This window comes from Gopherus flavomarginatus, chromosome 7 (genome assembly GCF_025201925.1).
Source record: "Gopherus flavomarginatus isolate rGopFla2 chromosome 7, rGopFla2.mat.asm, whole genome shotgun sequence".
NCBI classification, from domain to species: Eukaryota; Metazoa; Chordata; order Testudines; family Testudinidae; genus Gopherus; species Gopherus flavomarginatus.
Genome location: NC_066623.1, coordinates 548,997 through 565,012, shown reverse-complemented (window position 1 = coordinate 565,012; position 16,016 = coordinate 548,997). Strand labels below are relative to the sequence as shown.

At 51.4% G+C, this 16,016-nt stretch overlaps 2 protein-coding genes across 4 annotated transcripts in view; one reads left to right on the top strand and one right to left on the bottom strand.

The window, feature by feature from the left end:
* BRD8 (bromodomain containing 8) overlaps positions 1-1,009 on the bottom strand; it is a 25,295-nt gene extending 24,286 nt beyond the window's left edge. For all 3 annotated transcript variants that reach the window (XM_050962334.1, XM_050962336.1, XM_050962335.1), the window contains exons 1-2: positions 880-1,009; positions 636-732 (exon numbers count right to left, since the gene is read on the bottom strand). In XM_050962334.1, the coding sequence (XP_050818291.1) occupies positions 636-732; positions 880-982 (200 nt within the window). In that variant the 5' untranslated portion in view covers positions 983-1,009. The remainder of the gene's footprint in view (positions 1-635; positions 733-879) is intronic.
* On the top strand, positions 927-16,016 carry KIF20A (kinesin family member 20A). The gene is made up of 19 exons (XM_050962339.1): positions 927-1,155; positions 1,802-1,981; positions 4,691-4,780; positions 4,972-5,091; positions 5,378-5,516; positions 5,601-5,788; positions 5,870-6,014; positions 8,904-9,104; positions 9,486-9,597; positions 9,734-9,805; positions 10,438-10,581; positions 10,670-10,835; positions 11,165-11,329; positions 12,062-12,201; positions 12,329-12,431; positions 13,459-13,660; positions 14,154-14,245; positions 14,578-14,715; positions 15,431-16,016. Exons 2-19 carry the CDS (start codon positions 1,820-1,822, stop codon positions 15,749-15,751), a joined length of 2,700 nt encoding a protein of 899 aa, XP_050818296.1. The 5' UTR covers positions 927-1,155; positions 1,802-1,819; the 3' UTR covers positions 15,752-16,016.

Genomic DNA, 16,016 nt, shown 5'->3' with positions numbered 1-16,016 from the left:
ACTACAATACTTGTATTAGGTGAACTGAAAAATACTATTTCTTTTGTTTTTTTGTAGTGCAAATACTTGTGATAAAAATAAATACAAAGTGAGCACTGCACACTTTGTATTGCATTGTAATTGAAATCAATATATTTGAAAATGAAATAAACATCCAAAAATATTTAAATACATGGTATTCTATTATTGTTTAATAGTGCAATTAATCACATGGTTAATTTTTTTAATCTCGACAGACCTAGTTATAAATCTTGAAACAAACGGTTAGGTGATCCAGCCAATTGCCATGATGGATGGTCCTTCAATTCTCAGCATCACTCTACTCTGCTTTCACTCCTTCCCAGGCACAGCCCAGCTGCTCAGTCACTGCTGGTCGCCACACCTGCAGCGAAGATTCCCAGGACACGCTGGTGCTTGCTGACAGCAGGAGTATGGCTGGAGCGGGTTATTTCACGAACAGCAATAGCTCCAGTGATCCGTTTGGCCCTGCTAACAGGGCACCGGGCCACGTACGCCGGTGCTTTGGTCAGTGTAAACGCCACCAACCCTGCCGCGGGTCGGGGGCGAGCGAGGCTACGGCGAGTGGGGGCAGCACCCGGGAGGCGGATCTGAGTGTTCAGTGACTCGCCACTTACCAGTTCTGGTCCCCGCTGCGCATGACAGAGGAGGCGAGGCAGAGCTTCTCCCGGACGGACCATGGCTCCGTAGGGCCGGCGCCCAGCAGCTTGTGCTCTGCCGGGCAGAGGGGAAAGGCTCAGGATCCCAAAGAGAGAGCGGAGCGCCCCCCCTCCCTCCTTCAGAGCCCGGCCCCAGGCCCCGCCCGCCCCCGCGGCCCCATCCTGGCAGGCGACACCTCCCCGCCGCGCGCCCCTCACTCACTCCCTGTCCCGGCCGCCATTTTCCCCGCTAGAAGGGCCCTGGGGTCGGAGCCGAGCGCAAAGCTCGCCGGGAAACACTCACTCATGGGCTTCCGGGCCCCCATGGGCGGCTGGGAAAAACAGGCGCGCACCTTGCCCCGCCCCCAGCCTCGCTCTGACTCCCTCAGCCCCGTCCCAGTCTGTGATTGGCAGTAGGGCTGCTCGCGCTCTGATTGGTTAAGCGAGCAGACCGCGAGGTTTGAACAAAGAGCAGCACAGAGTCCCCACGGAATCTAAAGTGAGTGGGGGGCCGCGCGGGGGCAGGGTCTGGGCCGGAGGGAGCGTGTGGCGGGGGGGTCGGGGCTGGAGGGAGCGAGAACGGGGGGGTAGGGACTGGCGGGGGGCCAGGGACTGGCGGGGGGCCTTGGCCGGTGTGGGTGGGGAGGGGCCGGGCAGGGGCAGCGTGGGGGGACCGGGCCGGTGTGGGCGGGGAGGTCGGGGTGGAGGGAGCATTGGGGGGTAGGGACTGGCGGGGGGCCTGGGCCGGTGTGGGTGGGTGGGGAGGGGGTCACGGGCCGGTGTGGGCGGGGGGGGAGTGGCGGGTGCAGCGTGGGGGGGCCGGGCCGGTGTGGGCGGGGGGGTCGGGGTGGAGGGAGCATTGGGGGGTCGGGGCTGGAGAGAGAATTGGGTCAGAGGCTGGGCCGGTGTGGGTGGGGAGGGGAGTGGCGGGGGGACCGTGAGGAGGCGTGGGCAGGGGGTCGGTGCTGGAGGGGCCGGGGTGGGCGTGGGGGAGTAGGGGCTGGAGGGTGTGGGGGCGGGGCTGGGCCGGTATGGGCGGAGGAGGGAGGAGCCTGGAGTCAGGTCAGAGTCTTGGGGAGGGGGCCTGGGCGGGAGGGTTAGGGAATTGCAGTCAAGCTGATCTTAACTGTGCCCCTTCCTGGTAGGAGCCACCTGTGGGGACCATGGCCCAGGGACTCCTCTCCCCACAGGGGCTGCTCTCTGATGAGGAGGTCACAGCCTCGCCCCTGCTTGAATCCACAGCAGCGGAGTTTGGATCTGGCCTGCGCAAAGATTTGCTATCCGATTTCTCTGCTATTTCCCCAAACCTGGGGGGAGCCCAGCAGGTGAGTGGGTTGTAGAAAGGTGGAGTGTTGTTAAGGCTGCTAAACTATTACAACTGCTTAATACTTTTTGGTTTTGGAGCTTTGATGTAGCAGCGGGCATAGCCTGCTAATTTAGCAGACCTCTATGGTTCTTGTAGAGAGAGACCACAGGCGCAGTTCTGCAATAAAGGCACTTTGCCAGGTTTATTACCTTTAGGGCACAGTTCTAATGACTTGCACAAGTACATTAACACGAGTGCCCCGTGGCACAGGGTGGCTTAGTCAGCAGTGGGAATTTTTGCTTCTCCCTTGGCCACACAAAGCATTAAGGCAAGGTACCCTGACAGTCAGGGCCGGCTTTAGGCCGATTCCCCTGAATCGGGTCCTGCGCCTAAGAGGGCCCCGTGCTCTAAAGAAGAGTGGCTAACTTAGGTGCCTTTTTAATTTTTACTCACCTGGCGGCACTCTGGGTCTTCAGCAACATTTTGGCAGCGCGTCCTTCAGTGCCTCTGAAGACTTGGTGCAAGTGAAGGACCCGCCGCCAAAGACCCGGAGCGCCGCCAGGTGAGTCATCCCTGCTGGGGCCCCATCAAAACTATTCGAATCAGGCCCCGCACTTCCTAAAGCTGGTCCTGCTGACATTTATAGACTGAGACAAACAACTTATGTACCACGTTGCGTGCTTTATGATGATTATTACCTCCCCTTGTTCCTGATAGTTTGAAAAAAACTTTATTTACCGTTTTGTCAAGCCATGTGTTTAGTACTAGATTGGGATGTACATGTACTAGCTTTTTGAAATGTATTTACATAAATATTTAGTGCCTAGTACTTCATAAAAATGTCTGTTTTAGCAACACCAGCAGCAACTTTGCCAAGTTTATATATTGAGCAGCAAACTTGTAAGCATTTGCTTTAATACTGTGTTACCGAAATATCGGGTCTGCCTAGCTAAGAGCCAATAACAGCCTGACAGGGATAAGGAAAAGATGCTTTATTCTGCAGAAGAAAGGAGAGTCTTGTACTTTGGTACAAAGACCCTATTCCATACAAATTTCACAAGCCTTTTATACACTTTTAGACAAAGACCCTTGCGTGTTAACACTTGATTGGTAGGTGTCAAACCCCACACTTTTGTTATCTGGTTAGTACTAACTGGTTTGGAGCAAGTTTTCTCTGCTTTGAGGCAGAAGAGAAAAGAGAGTTGAAAAGTTCAGGCTACTGTGTACCTGAGGCTTCTGCTTCCCCCTACTGGCTGCTTGTAAGCTATTAAGGGGGGCTAGCAGTAACTTTCACAACTGCTTGAATGGCCTGACTCTGGTTTACAGCCTTTGGTTCCGGCCTCAGCAGGCCTAGTGCTCCAGGCTCTCTCTCTAGTTCATGGGTCAGAGATCTGACCTACTGATGACTCGCTTGTGGATGGGGCTACACATTGAGCTGTGGCTTGTTTTCTGCACCAACGGGTTAAAATATCAGCCCTACAGAGGGGGAACCAATCCAGGGGTCAGAGCTGGAGTCATAGTCCAGGAAGCAAGCCAGGGATTTTTAAACATTGTGATGAAAGTGTTACCAATTAATATTAAATGACTAAGATAAGGCTGTAATCAAACCCACCTCAGTTTTCAGGTTCAGTCCTCTCAGTTGATTACCAAAAACTTATTTAATGGAGGACCACTAAGTGACACTTTGAATTATGCAGCCAAAGTTTGCTTAATTAATTTTTCTTTTTAACAAACAGGCATGCAATTACCACTTATATTAATGATACTGTTATACTCTCACTTACAGATAGAATAGTGAATCAGTGGGTGATCAGTCCACTAACAGTGAAGTACAGCCTTATAAACCTGGAACCTAACAGTACCATTTTGATAACTGGAGCTTCCTGCAATTTAGCAAGGCTACTCCTTTTATACTGTAATACTAATTAACATTAAACTGCTCTTCACCATAATTCTATTTCTATTACCTTCTTATTGACTTTTTTTATTACACATTATTTAAATTAACATCTGCACCAATGTCCTTCCCATACTATCAATTAGATAGCATTTTAATAAACTCACAATTCTCAAAAACCTTATAACCAAAACATAACCCTGGGTCATACCACTTGCTAACTTTTATTTTCCCATAACAGTTTATCTCCAATTTACCTCTAACTTTCTCACAATAGCAACTTCAGTTTCTCATACTCCTCTACACTTAGGGCAAAAATATAACTTCTACTTATTTCTTCATCTAAACCATCCTACAGGCCAGAGCCAGAATAAGAGTCCAGGGATCAAACAAGAGTCCGATCTGATACACCCACCAGTCAGGAAGTCATTCAGTTGCTCAGTCAACTTCCTGTGCCTCCTTCTGGCTTAACTAGTATGGTCTGGCCACAAGGGCCATCATTGTCCCCAGTCAGGATCCATGTGGGTGGTGCCCTTAGTGGGGTGAGAGTTGTGCTAGTCCCTCACTTCCAGTACTGCTGGATGAGCTGCCAAGTGGCTGCTTGGGAACCCAGTGAATATACTTGAGCAAGTTTTTTTTTTTTCGAGCTTCTGGAGCACTTGAGGCTGATGCTGGAGCAGGTACCAGTAAAATGCCCAGAAGCTTCTGAGGCCTGGGTCCTATGAGCTACCTGTGTCGCATGCTATGGTTCCCACTGGTGCACTGAATTTGACAGAACTTTCTGGTACTTCCACTGTGGCTGATGTATCTAATCTGTGTGGGGTTCTGCAGGCTGTAGCTGAGGACAATAATGAGAAAGTGAAGGTGTATCTGAGAGTCCGGCCCCTGAAGCCATCTGAGCTGGAGAAACAGGAAGATCAGGTGAGAGCCCGGGGCCAAGCAGGAGATGCATGTGGAAAATACATGAATCCATTTCCCCAACCTACCGGGAACAGGGTGGTGGTTCTGAAAGTGGAGGATTTCATAACCTCATGCTGTGTCTGCATGGTAGAGTCACGGATTGTGGGGAAATTTATCTTCTGTGATGATGGAGTTTTATTTGTACCCCTCAGGGCTGCGTCTTTATTGAGAATTCAGAGACCCTCCTCCTGAGAGCACCCCAGGACTCTTTCACCATGCGGAGCACTGCACGGGGGGTAGGCCAGGCAGTGCATAAATTCACCTTCACCCAGGTAGGTGCTCAGGCCCAAATCATGCAACCTGCCTTGGAGGGGTTTGTTTCTCTTTCTTTAAAGAACCATGTAACTATAAATGTACTGGATCAAGCATAACTGGCAGCCTGTGCTCCGAAAAGGCTAGGACTGGAATAGCTGACAGGGCTGTGTGTCAGGCTTGAGGGGTATTGGTAAAGGGGAGTGTGAGGAGGGCAGCCCTGTAATAGCAGTGGGTGCTGCAGCCAAGGGAGGGAAGCCACTATGTGGTGTCATCCTTGCTCCCCTGTGGTGTTTGTGGTTGCAGATCTTTGGGGCGGAGGTGGGGCAGAAGGCATTCTTTGATGAAACGATGGGCGAAGTGCTGAAGGATGTACTCCATGGGCAGAACTGGCTGGTTTACACCTATGGCATCACCAACTCTGGGAAGACACACACCATCCAGGGTAAGAGGAGCCCTTGCTGTGCAGTGACGGGTTGATGACGTCTGCCTGTATGAGTGCTCAGCTTGCTGCTGCTCTCTCCTCCAGGGAGCAGTAAAGACGGTGGGATCCTGCCTCGCTCCCTAGCTGTCATCTTCAATAGTGTGGGGGATCGGCTCTACCAGGCTATGGATCTAAAGCCCTCGCTTTCCAGTGAGGTGAGCTGGCTGGACAGCAAACAGGTGCATCAGGAGGAGACCAAGAAGCTGGCCCTGCTGTACGGGGGGCTGCGGGAGGTGAGTGTCCCTTCGGAGTCTCAGGGCAGATACGAGAGCATGTTGGTTGTGTCTTGACTCTCACTGTCCATGGTTTTCCAGGAGGAAGTGCTGACTCCACTGAAGAGGAGCCACAGTGCCGAGTCCCAGCTCCAGGCTGCCACCACTGTCAGTTTTGACAGTGGGGTTGGTGGCCTCTCTTCTACCAGCCAGTTTGTCAACCAGTCGAGCAGCAGCCAGCTGGAAGGTATGTCCAGTGCCCTGCTCTCCTGTGCCACCATTCCTGGATTGGGGAGGAGTGGATTTTGCACCCTTGTTATTGGATAGTTGCGCTGTGGGAGGGGCAGTACGGATTCTGCATTTTCTGGGGCTCCCTGTTTCTTTGTGGGAAAGCTCTGTGTTTGGGAAATTTTGGGCTGTGAATACCTCTCTTCTCTGTTCTGTACGTTGCCCACCTGTGTCATCCTGGGGCAACAATTAACATGAAAGAAATAGGCAAGCCCGTCCCACAAGGGGGTACCTACCTGAGCAGCTGAGTGTTCCACCACACCCGGCTGGCTAATAGCTTGGGCTCTGTCAGACTACCAAGGAAGCAGGCTCTGGAGCTGAGGGGCCCCACTGAAAGCATTTGCCCCTAGACTGGGAAACCTAGGGGCAGTCAGCTGATCTCATCTGATAGATTTGAACACAAGGAGAGGAGGGAGTCTTAGGTAGCCAGGACCAAAGCCATAGAGGGATCCAGTATAGAAGGTTGTGTGCTCCCCCATTTCTCCAGATCAGAGACAGGGCATGTAGGAAGTTCTTGACAAGGGAAAGATGCGAGAGCTAAGTGGATACTTAGCATATCCTGGCTTGAAGTCCGTGTTGAGGGTGAGGAGTCCCAGGTGGGACACATGGAGTGCATTTGGGGCTGGGGTAGAGAGTTTCTGTTGGCTGAGGGGGTGTCTGCAGCCTCTCCCAGTCCCAAGCTATTCCTCTGAGGCCTGGTCTACACTATGCGTTTAAACTGATTTTAGCAGCATTAAACCGATTTAACGCTGTATCCGTCCACACACTGAGGCCCTTTATATCAATATAAAGGGCTCTTTATATCGGTTTCTGTACGCCTCCCCTACGAGAGGAGTAGCGCTAAAATCGGTATTACCATATCGGATTAGGGTTAGTGTGGCTGCAAATTGATGGTATTGGCCTCCGGGCGGTATCCCACAGTGCACCACTGTGACCACTCTGGACAGCAATCTCAGCTCAGATGCAGTTGCCAGGTAAACAGGAAAAGCCCTGCGAAATTTTGATTTTCATTTCCTGTTTGCCCAGCGTGAAGCTCTGATCAGCACAGGTGGCAATGCAGTCCCAAATCCAAAAAGAGCTCCAGCATGGACCGTACGGGAGATACTGAATCTGATCGCTGTATGGGGAACCAAATCTGTTCTGTCAGAGCTCCATTACAGAAGACGAAATGCCAAAGCGTTTGAAAAAAAAATCTACAGGCTACACAGTGCTGCGTGACAAGCGTAACGGGAAGCCAGAGACTCAAATGGATGCTCATGGAGGGAGGGAGGGGGTACTGAGGACTCCAGCTATCCCACAGTCCACAGCAGTCTCCGAAAAGTATTTGCATTCTTGGCTGAGCTCCCAATGCCTGTAGGGTCAAACACATGGTCCAGTGTGGTTCAGGGAATAGCTCGTCAATTTACTCCCTCCCACCCCACACGTGAAAGAACAGGGAAAGAAATCATTTCTTGACTTTTTTTCAATGTCACCCTATGTCTACTGAATGCTGTTGGTAGACGCGATGCTGCACCAGTGAAGAGCAGTATCCGCTCCTCTCCCCTCCCTGGTGGCAGACGGTACATGCTTGATAACTGCTGAATACCCCTGGCTGGCCTCAGGGGCGCCTGCATAAAAATAGGAATGATTCCTGGTCATTCCCAGTAGATGGTACAGAACGGCTGGTAACTGTTTTCATCATAGCCACAGGGGGCTGGGCTCCATCAGCCCCCTCCCTTTCTGGTATAAAGAAAAGATTCTGTACTGCCTGGACTATCATAGCAACGGGATGCTGGGCTCCTCTCTCCCGCACCGCTTAATGTCCTATCTGGACTGTCATAGCACTGGGAGGCTGCCTCCCCCTCATTTTATCTCACTAACAAGTCACTGTTTCTTATTCCTGCATTCTTTATAACGTCATGACACAAATGGGGGGACACTGCCACGGTAGCCCAGGAAGGTTGGGGGAAGAAGGAAGCAACGGGTGGGGTTGTTGCAGGGGCACCCTCGTGAATGGCATGTAGCTCATCATTTCTGCGGGATCTGACACAGAGCAGCTGTACTCTCTGATACACTGCTTCTCTAGTACACTTGCCCCAAATTCTAGGCAGGACTGACTCTATTTTTAGAAACCATAAAGGAGGGATTGACTCGGGGAGTCATTCCCAGTTTTGCTTTTGCGCCCCCGGCCGACCTCAGCCAGGGGCACCCATGATAGCAGCAGACAGCACAGAAGGACAGATAACCGTCATCTCATTGCCAAATTACCCTGGCAGCAGATGGTACGGAACGACTGGTAACCATCTCTGCTATCATGCAAAAGCAAATGACTGCTGCTGCGTAGTGCTGGAGTATTGCCTCTGTCAGCGGCATCCATTACACATACGGTGACTGTAATAAAAAAAAAAAAAAAAAAAAGCTGAACAGGCTCCATGGTTGCCGTGCTATGGCGTCTGCCAGGACAATCCAGGCAAAAAGGGTGCGAAATGATCGTCTACCGTTGCTTTCCCGGAGAAACGAATGACTGACGACATTTACCCAGAACCACCCGCGACAATGATTTTTGCCCCATCAGCCACTGGGCTCTCAACCCAGAATTCTAAGGGGCGGGGGAGACTGCGGAAACTATGGGATAGCTACGGAATAGCTACTCACAGTGCAATGCTCCGGAAATCGACGCTAGCCTTGGACTATGGATGCACACCGCCGAATTAATGTGCTTAGTGTGGCCGTGTGCACTCGACTTTATACAATCTGTTTTATAAAACCGGTTTATGTAAAATCGGAATTATCCCGTAGTGTAGACGTACCCTGGGACATGCCGGGCACTGCTGCAATCACTACCATCCTTTTTACCTCTCCCTCCCAGAGCTGGGTCCTCGCTGGGCTGACCCAGACCGCATCTCGCTCCTCACCCCAGGGAATGGGCAGGCCTCCATCTGGGTCTCCTTCTTTGAGATTTACAATGAGCAGATCTATGACTTGCTGGAGATGCCTTTGCCTGGCCAGAACCGCAAAAGGCAGACGCTGCGGCTGTGTGAAGACCAGACTGGCAGCCCCTATGTGAAAGGTAGATCTACCCAGTCTCGCCCTGGGTTGGGCTCTGGGGACATCTAGGGAAGGGCCCTGCCAGCTCAAGTTTGGACTACAGAAGCTATAGCCTGAGGGGGTGACAAAGCAGTAATTTGGGTGTGGAGGATGTGATGTGTGTGGAGAGGGGCACTAATGGGGAAGGGAGCGTGCTCTGTGGTATCTTATACCCAGTCAGCTGCTCCTCTTGGTTGGGCTGTTGAGTTAATGTTTGTTCCCCTCAATGGATAATGTTGGGGGAGCTCAGACTGGCTCCTGGTAATGGAGCCTGGGCTGAGGTAAGTAGTCGGTCCCTGGGAGGGCAACCCTGGTCTCTGTCACTCTCCCACTTGCCTGGCGTGACCTGTGTCTGCTCTTTCAGATCTGAACTGGATCAATGTCCAAGATGCTGATGAGGCCTGGAAGCTCCTGAAACTGGGTCGGAAAAACCAGAGCTTTGCCTGCACCCACTTAAATGAGAACTCCAGCCGCAGGTCTGAGACAGGGAAGAGGATTGGTCTGGTGTGGTGGTGGTCTTATTCTGAGGCTGGGAGCTGTGGGACTGGGGTGTTTTCCAGGAGCATATGATGCATGTTCCTTTCAAACTTCTTTTGTCCTTGCTCCCTGCAGTCACAGCATCTTCTCCATTCGTATTCTGCACTTACAGGGAAGCAGCAGTGAGATGCTCCCCAAAATCAGCGAGTGAGTCTTGCATTTCTTTGTATGGGGCAGGGAGGTTGGGGGTTCCTGAAGGCTCAGAGTTCTCACACCTTTGCTGCTGTTATGGATATCTGGGGTCTTCTGAAGGTCATTCGGTGGGGTTACTGGGAAGGAGCTCGTTCCCATTGCACAGCTTGGGGTTGACAATGGGGAGGGCGTGGGGAACTGCTATGAGAGGGGTTGGAAAGCACCATATGAGTCACCAGGACCCCACTGAACTGGTGTGAAAATGGGTGTCTTGCTCCCATCTCAGGGGTGTGGGGTTCCCTGTGGTTAAGCTGCTGTTAATGGATTTGTCTACCAGCAATGTAATAAACTACAAATGCAAGTTGGCTCTGTGCTTGGAAAGCAGCTGCCAGCCGGGGATCAGGGATTTCTGGCTGTCTTGGCCCCACATCCTGATTTTGGTGGCAGTGCTGACTGGCACAGTTTAATATCCTCTGGGTTTGTGATGACAGCTGCCCAAGCAGCTTCTGCACCTACTCAAGGAAATTGGAAGATGGGCTTTTAAGGGGAGGGTGAGCTTAGAGCAGGGAGCATGGAATGTTTGGAGTGTGGGGTTGGGGCAGGGCCAGTGGGACCAGATCACGGATATCTCCCTGGGCTTCCCTCAGGTTGTCCCTGTGTGACCTTGCTGGCTCAGAGCGCTGCAAGAACCAGAAAAGTGGGGACCGCCTGAAGGAGGCAAATAACATCAACACCTCCCTGCACACGCTCGGCCGCTGCATCGCTGCCCTCCGCCAGAACCAGCAGTCCAAGTGAGTGTGCACAGGAGATCTGGGGGAAGAAGGGAATTCCCCAGGTGCTTGACTGTTGGGCTTAGCAGATTCTCCTCTCTCCCTGCAGGCTGAAGCAGAGTGTTGTTCCCTTCCGGGACAGCAAGCTGACCCGTGTGTTTCAAGGCTTCTTCACGGGGCGTGGGCGTTCCTGCATGATTGTCAACATTAACCAGTGCGCATCCACGTATGACGAGACCCTGCATGTGGCCAAGTTCTCGGCCATAGCCAGCCAGGTCAGTGGGCTAGTGCCTAGGGGCCAGGGTGCCCAGTAGTGCAGACGTCACTCTGGATTTTCCAAGAGCCTGCATCTCTGGCCTGGATCTCAGGACTCCCTAGGGTTAGGGTTAAGGTCAAGGTCCTATGGGAACAGGTTGCTTCCTTTCACTTTTGAGGGCATGGGGAGGGAAGCAGTGTACCTGGTGGAGTACACTGCCTCCACAGCATTCCTAGACCCTGCTAACGTGAAGAACAAGACAATGGCTGGGGAAAACAGTTGCATACGGGCCACCCTGGTCCACAGTCATTGTGAGGTCATAACAGTGGACTTTTATTTTCTCTTCAGCTTGTTCAAGCTCCTCCCACAAAGCTGGCACTGCCGTCTATCCAATCATTAATCAAGGAACACAGCAGGCGAGACAGTAGGAGTTTAGGGGCAGGCTCAAAGCAAGAAGTGGAGCCTGATGAAGAGAGTGACGATGATGGAGAAGTGTCCATGTATGATAGGGAGGTGGGTGATGGTTTATCTGCTACCCTGTGAAGCCACCCTAACCTGCAGGGATGAGTCTGTCTAACCCCCAGCCTTTGGGAGCAAGGAGGTGGGACGGGGGCTCAGGAGCTGTAAATTATTGGGAATGGAACAATATACCTACCAGATCCCTAAATGGCCCCCTCAAGGATTGAACTCACAACCCGGGGTTTAGCAGGCCAATGCTCAAAGCACTGATCTAGCCCTGCCCCCCCCCCCGCTCAAGATGGTTGCTAGCACAATTATTGAATCAGTGAACACTGGGAGGGTCAGAGAACCTCCCAGGCTCTTTCAATGCACAAAGGACACTTGAATCCCTGTCTCAAATCAGCTTGGATGTGACACTGTCCCATAAGTGGAGCATCTGCTGAAGGGGAAAGGGCAACAGCTGACAGTGAAGGGCTACTGGAACGTCTGGAGTTAGCTTTATTTAACAATCTGACCTTGGGAAAAGGGTACTAAGCAGATCCACTGACTCCGAGTGACATGAAATTGGGAGGAATTGCAAATCCTCGTGAGGACAAATAATACACAGTAAAAATGATCCATGGCCCTTCACAAAGCGGGGAGCGAACAGTAATTCAGTGGCAGAACCGAGATCAAGGGCCAGCCTAGTGAAACCTCTACTGGGCATGGGAAACCTTTTCCATGCTTGGATTCCCTGATGCACAAGCATAGGTAGAAGGCTCATGTTGTCTTGTGCCCTCCTTGCAGGACCTTCCGCGAGCAGTGGAGGTCCTGTGGGATCTGCTGGTGCAGGAGCGGCAGGACAGGCTGCACCTGGAAATGCGCCTCCGTGAGGAACTCTGCAATGAGATGCTAGAGCAGTTGCAACAGAAGGAGCAGTGGTGCAGGTACTGTCATACTGCAAGGGAAATGGGAACTCCTCCCTGCTAATCACCCCTCAATTCTGAGCCTCCCCTATACGTCTCTGATCTGGTACACATGGCATCAATGTCACATTGTGCCCTCTCTCTGCAGCCAACACTTGGACACGCAGAAGGAGCTACTGGTGGAACTATATGAGGATAAGCTGAACAATCTGAAGGAGTCAATGACTGATTTTTACCAGGAGAGGATTCAGGTATTTGTGTGTATGTGGGGGGAAAATGGACCCACTGTAGGGAAGGAGCATGAGGAAACCAGGCTTGGGAGCAGAGCCAAAGATGTGAGAAGAGCTTGTCTGAGCCCAGGAATCTTCTGCTGTGACTCTAACACTAGCAAGGCTTTCCAGCCTCCCATTTGGTGCTTTTATGTGACTGCTCCAACTGCATCTTCTGCTCCTCCCTACAGGCTTTGGGCTCTGGCTAGAGCCCTCTGTAGTCCCCAGTTCCAAATTCTTGGCTGCTGTTTTATGTAGCACAGCATCAAGGTCTGCTTGGGCCCAAACTGGACCGAAACTTAAGCAAGTTGAGTTACCACTGCACCTGACCCTGAACTGGAGTTGCATTCACAGCATCTCCTGCCCTGGGGTCAGCATGCTAGGATCTGCTGTGCGTGCTCTGTGAAGTGAGAGGTGCTGAGACTCCTTGGCCCACTCACTTCATAGCACATGTAGCACAGCAAAGGGGTGGTGGCTGGCAGGAGCAGAGCGCACAGCTGTCACTGACCTATACTTGAGAGAGTCCAGTTGTTTACCCAGCTGAACCAGACTCGACACTTGTGGTCAGGTCCCATTTGGTTGCAGGGCTCTAGCACAGCCACTGCTGGGTAAGGGCCAATAGGCAGCCAGTCTGATGAAAAACAGCATCTTTGCTTCCTGTGTTCTGAGCATGTTGCAAACACCCTCCATTCTTAGTGTAAATTCTGGAGAAAATAGTAAAATTGACAGATTGTTAAGAAGTGATAGATTTTTCTTCCTACCTATTCTTATTGACAATAGTGGGTAGCTACAGAACTGTTTGGCTTCATTCCATGGAGCAGGCAGGTGTTTGGGGATATGCTACAGACCCCCCTTGAAGGTGCAAACCTTGAACACTCCTAGCTGGGCATTTTAATTACAATTTAGCGAACTGCAGCCCACATGCCACTTGGGCTTCCTCATGGGAAAGTTTGGCACCTCTTCCCAGTAAAGAGGCTTGGCTCTGAGCAAATCGGCCCTTCCTCCCCAGGAGCGTGATGAAAAGATTGAAGAGCTGGAGGCTGCTCTGCAGGAGGCAAAGCTGCAGTCAGAAGCCCTGGAGAGGAAACAGCAGGAGCAGCCCCTGCGCAGATCAAAACGAGTGGTAGCTGCATCCACTCTGCAGCAGGAGCTGCTGGAAGTTAAAGCCAAGCTGGAGCAGTGTCAATCAGAGCTGACCACAACTACTGCAGGTGTGGCATTGGTGGCTCTCCTCAAATTGCTGATTAGAAATGTGCTCAAGGCAGTGGGACTGGGAGTCTTGAGACCAGAGTTCTAGTCCCACCTCTACCATGTGACCAGCCCCATCACTTCTCTGTGCTGCAACTTCTCCACCCAACCTTTGTTGATTTAGATAAAGATGGTGTTTAGGGCAGAGACTCTCCCTATATGTACATATAGTGCCTAGCATATTGGGACTTCTAGGCACTGCAAGTAAGAGTTGGGGGGCAGAGTTAAGAGAAGACATTTCCCTCACCCAAATAAAAAGGAGAAGCCATGAGTATGAGAAGTCTCAAATGGAGCAGTTCTAGATCTGAACTGCCTGACCTGTGCACTTCTAAAGTTTTGGTTCAGTGCACCTGTGGACTGTTTCACAGGGCCTTGGATTATACAGAACCTAGATCTCTGTGCTGGGATATGTGCATGAGATGTTCTTTTTTCCACTCTGCTTCTGGTTGTTTTCAGAGTTGCACAGGTACCAGAAGCTGCTGGAGCCACCTCCTTCTGCCAAACCCCTCACTGTGGATGTGGACAGGAAGCTGGAGGATGGACAAAAGGTAACTGCACCCCTGTGAGGATATGGGAAATCCTTTGAAGGGCTCTTACCAGTTCACAATGAGCACTGTGTATTTCACCATCATCTGTTTAGCTTCAGCCACACTCTTATGGGAGCCAGTGTTCTGCTGGTAACGTTCTCCTCTGCAGTGTGGGAGGTATTGCCTCCCCAATAATTCAGGGAGCTGCTATACTGATCCCTGCTCCAAGGGGATCTTTGAGGGGTGAGATGTAGGTCAGGGCTGCTGTGGTATGGCTTTGCCTTGAGGACTGGGTGTTTGTGTCCTGCCTTGCTAAGTCTCTTGCTTAGACTGAATTTCCTACCCTCCTGCAGAATGTGAAGCTGCTGCGGTCAGAGCTGCAAAGACTTGGGGAGTCCCTCCAGTCTGCAGAGAGAGCATGTTGTCACACTACAAGTGCAGGAAAACTTCGAGAAGCCCTCTGCACCTGTGATGACATCCTCGCTAGACAGGTAATGTGACAATTGCTTGTTGTGGGGACGGCATGGGATTAAGCCTAGGCACTTGAATGTCACCAAAAACTTGGCTGCCTAAATCTACTGAAGTGTACATTTATTGGGGGCAGGATGGAGAATAGAAAGGAATCCCATGTCCATTTCCCTTTCTTTTCTCAGTTGCTGGAGGGCAGATCAGGATACCGAAAGCCACCAGTTAGTACTATCCCTTATGAACTGGCTGCTTCACTAACTTATTTTTTCATGGGATCTGTGTTTGAGCAGCAACATACGCAATCTGCTGAAAAAGTCCCTAACCCCACAACTTCCCCCTTGCACCTCGATCTGGGCCTCAGCACAGTAATGGGTAGCAACTGTTCCTAGCCCTTTTTGTTTACTGGAGGCCCTGGCAATAGCTATGGTAGACATCAACCTGAGGGCAGGGAGGGAAAGTCAGAGGGCAATTTAACTACAGCAGAATGTTGGCAGTGGGGTGGATTCAGCTTTCCCCAGCTGCACTGCCCTCTTGGTCCAACCCAGGTATTGTCAGCTTGCCAAACTAACTGCTGCATCAGGGCCAGCAGGAGCTGCTTGGCACTACATGCTGCTCTATAACAGAGTGGCTTATTGTGTGAGTGGATTGTTCAACGTTTGAGTGCTTAACAGGGAGTTCCCATCAACTGTGATGGGACCATCAATGTAAGAGTAAACATTGCTGGCTTCTCCCTCTCAGGACCAAACACTGGCAGAGTTACAAAACAACATGATGTTGGTGAAGCTAGATCTGCGGAAGAAGGCAACCTGTATTGCAGAACAGTACCATACTGTGCAGAAGCTCCAAGCCCCTTCAACATCTACTTTAAAGAAACGCTTCTGTGCTAATAGGGAAAACCTGCAGCCAAGTCAGCCTCCTGGCAAGAAACCCTTCCTGCACGGCTTTCTGTCCCGCTCACCCGCACATCCTCGTATGGCAGAGAGCAGCCCCTATAGCTGCATCCTGCGTGGCCGGCGATCACCAGCGCTCAAGGCCCTGCCCTCTAGTAAAAAATATTAAGTGGGTGAGTTGACCCACCAGCGAGGAGTTACTGTCCCTGTCTGTGTGTATAAACTACCATATTTAGTAATTCTTCACGGGCTTGTGCAAACACTGCATGTGACTCCCAAAGATGGCTTCAGGCAGCCTACTCTGTTTCAGGCCAGCTGCTACTCCAGTCTATATGAAACAGGACCTCAGGTCCAAACTGTAACATTGCCTCTCAACTTGTGTATTCTGTAACATAGGCTATGCATGACAATAAATATACAAAAACCTGCCCGCA

What these genes read in the sequence shown, in the direction of transcription:
- KIF20A (XM_050962339.1), top strand. Translation starts at nt 1,820, where the DNA reads ATGGCCCAGGGACTCCTCTCCCCACAGGGGCTGCTCTCTGATGAGGAG. An exon ending in TGTACGGGGGGCTGCGGGAG is followed by an intron (nt 5,789 to 5,869) that starts GTGAGTGTCCCT and finishes ATGGTTTTCCAG; the next exon opens with GAGGAAGTGCTGACTCCACT. An exon ending in AGCTGGAGGATGGACAAAAG is followed by an intron (nt 14,246 to 14,577) that starts GTAACTGCACCC and finishes ACCCTCCTGCAG; the next exon opens with AATGTGAAGCTGCTGCGGTC.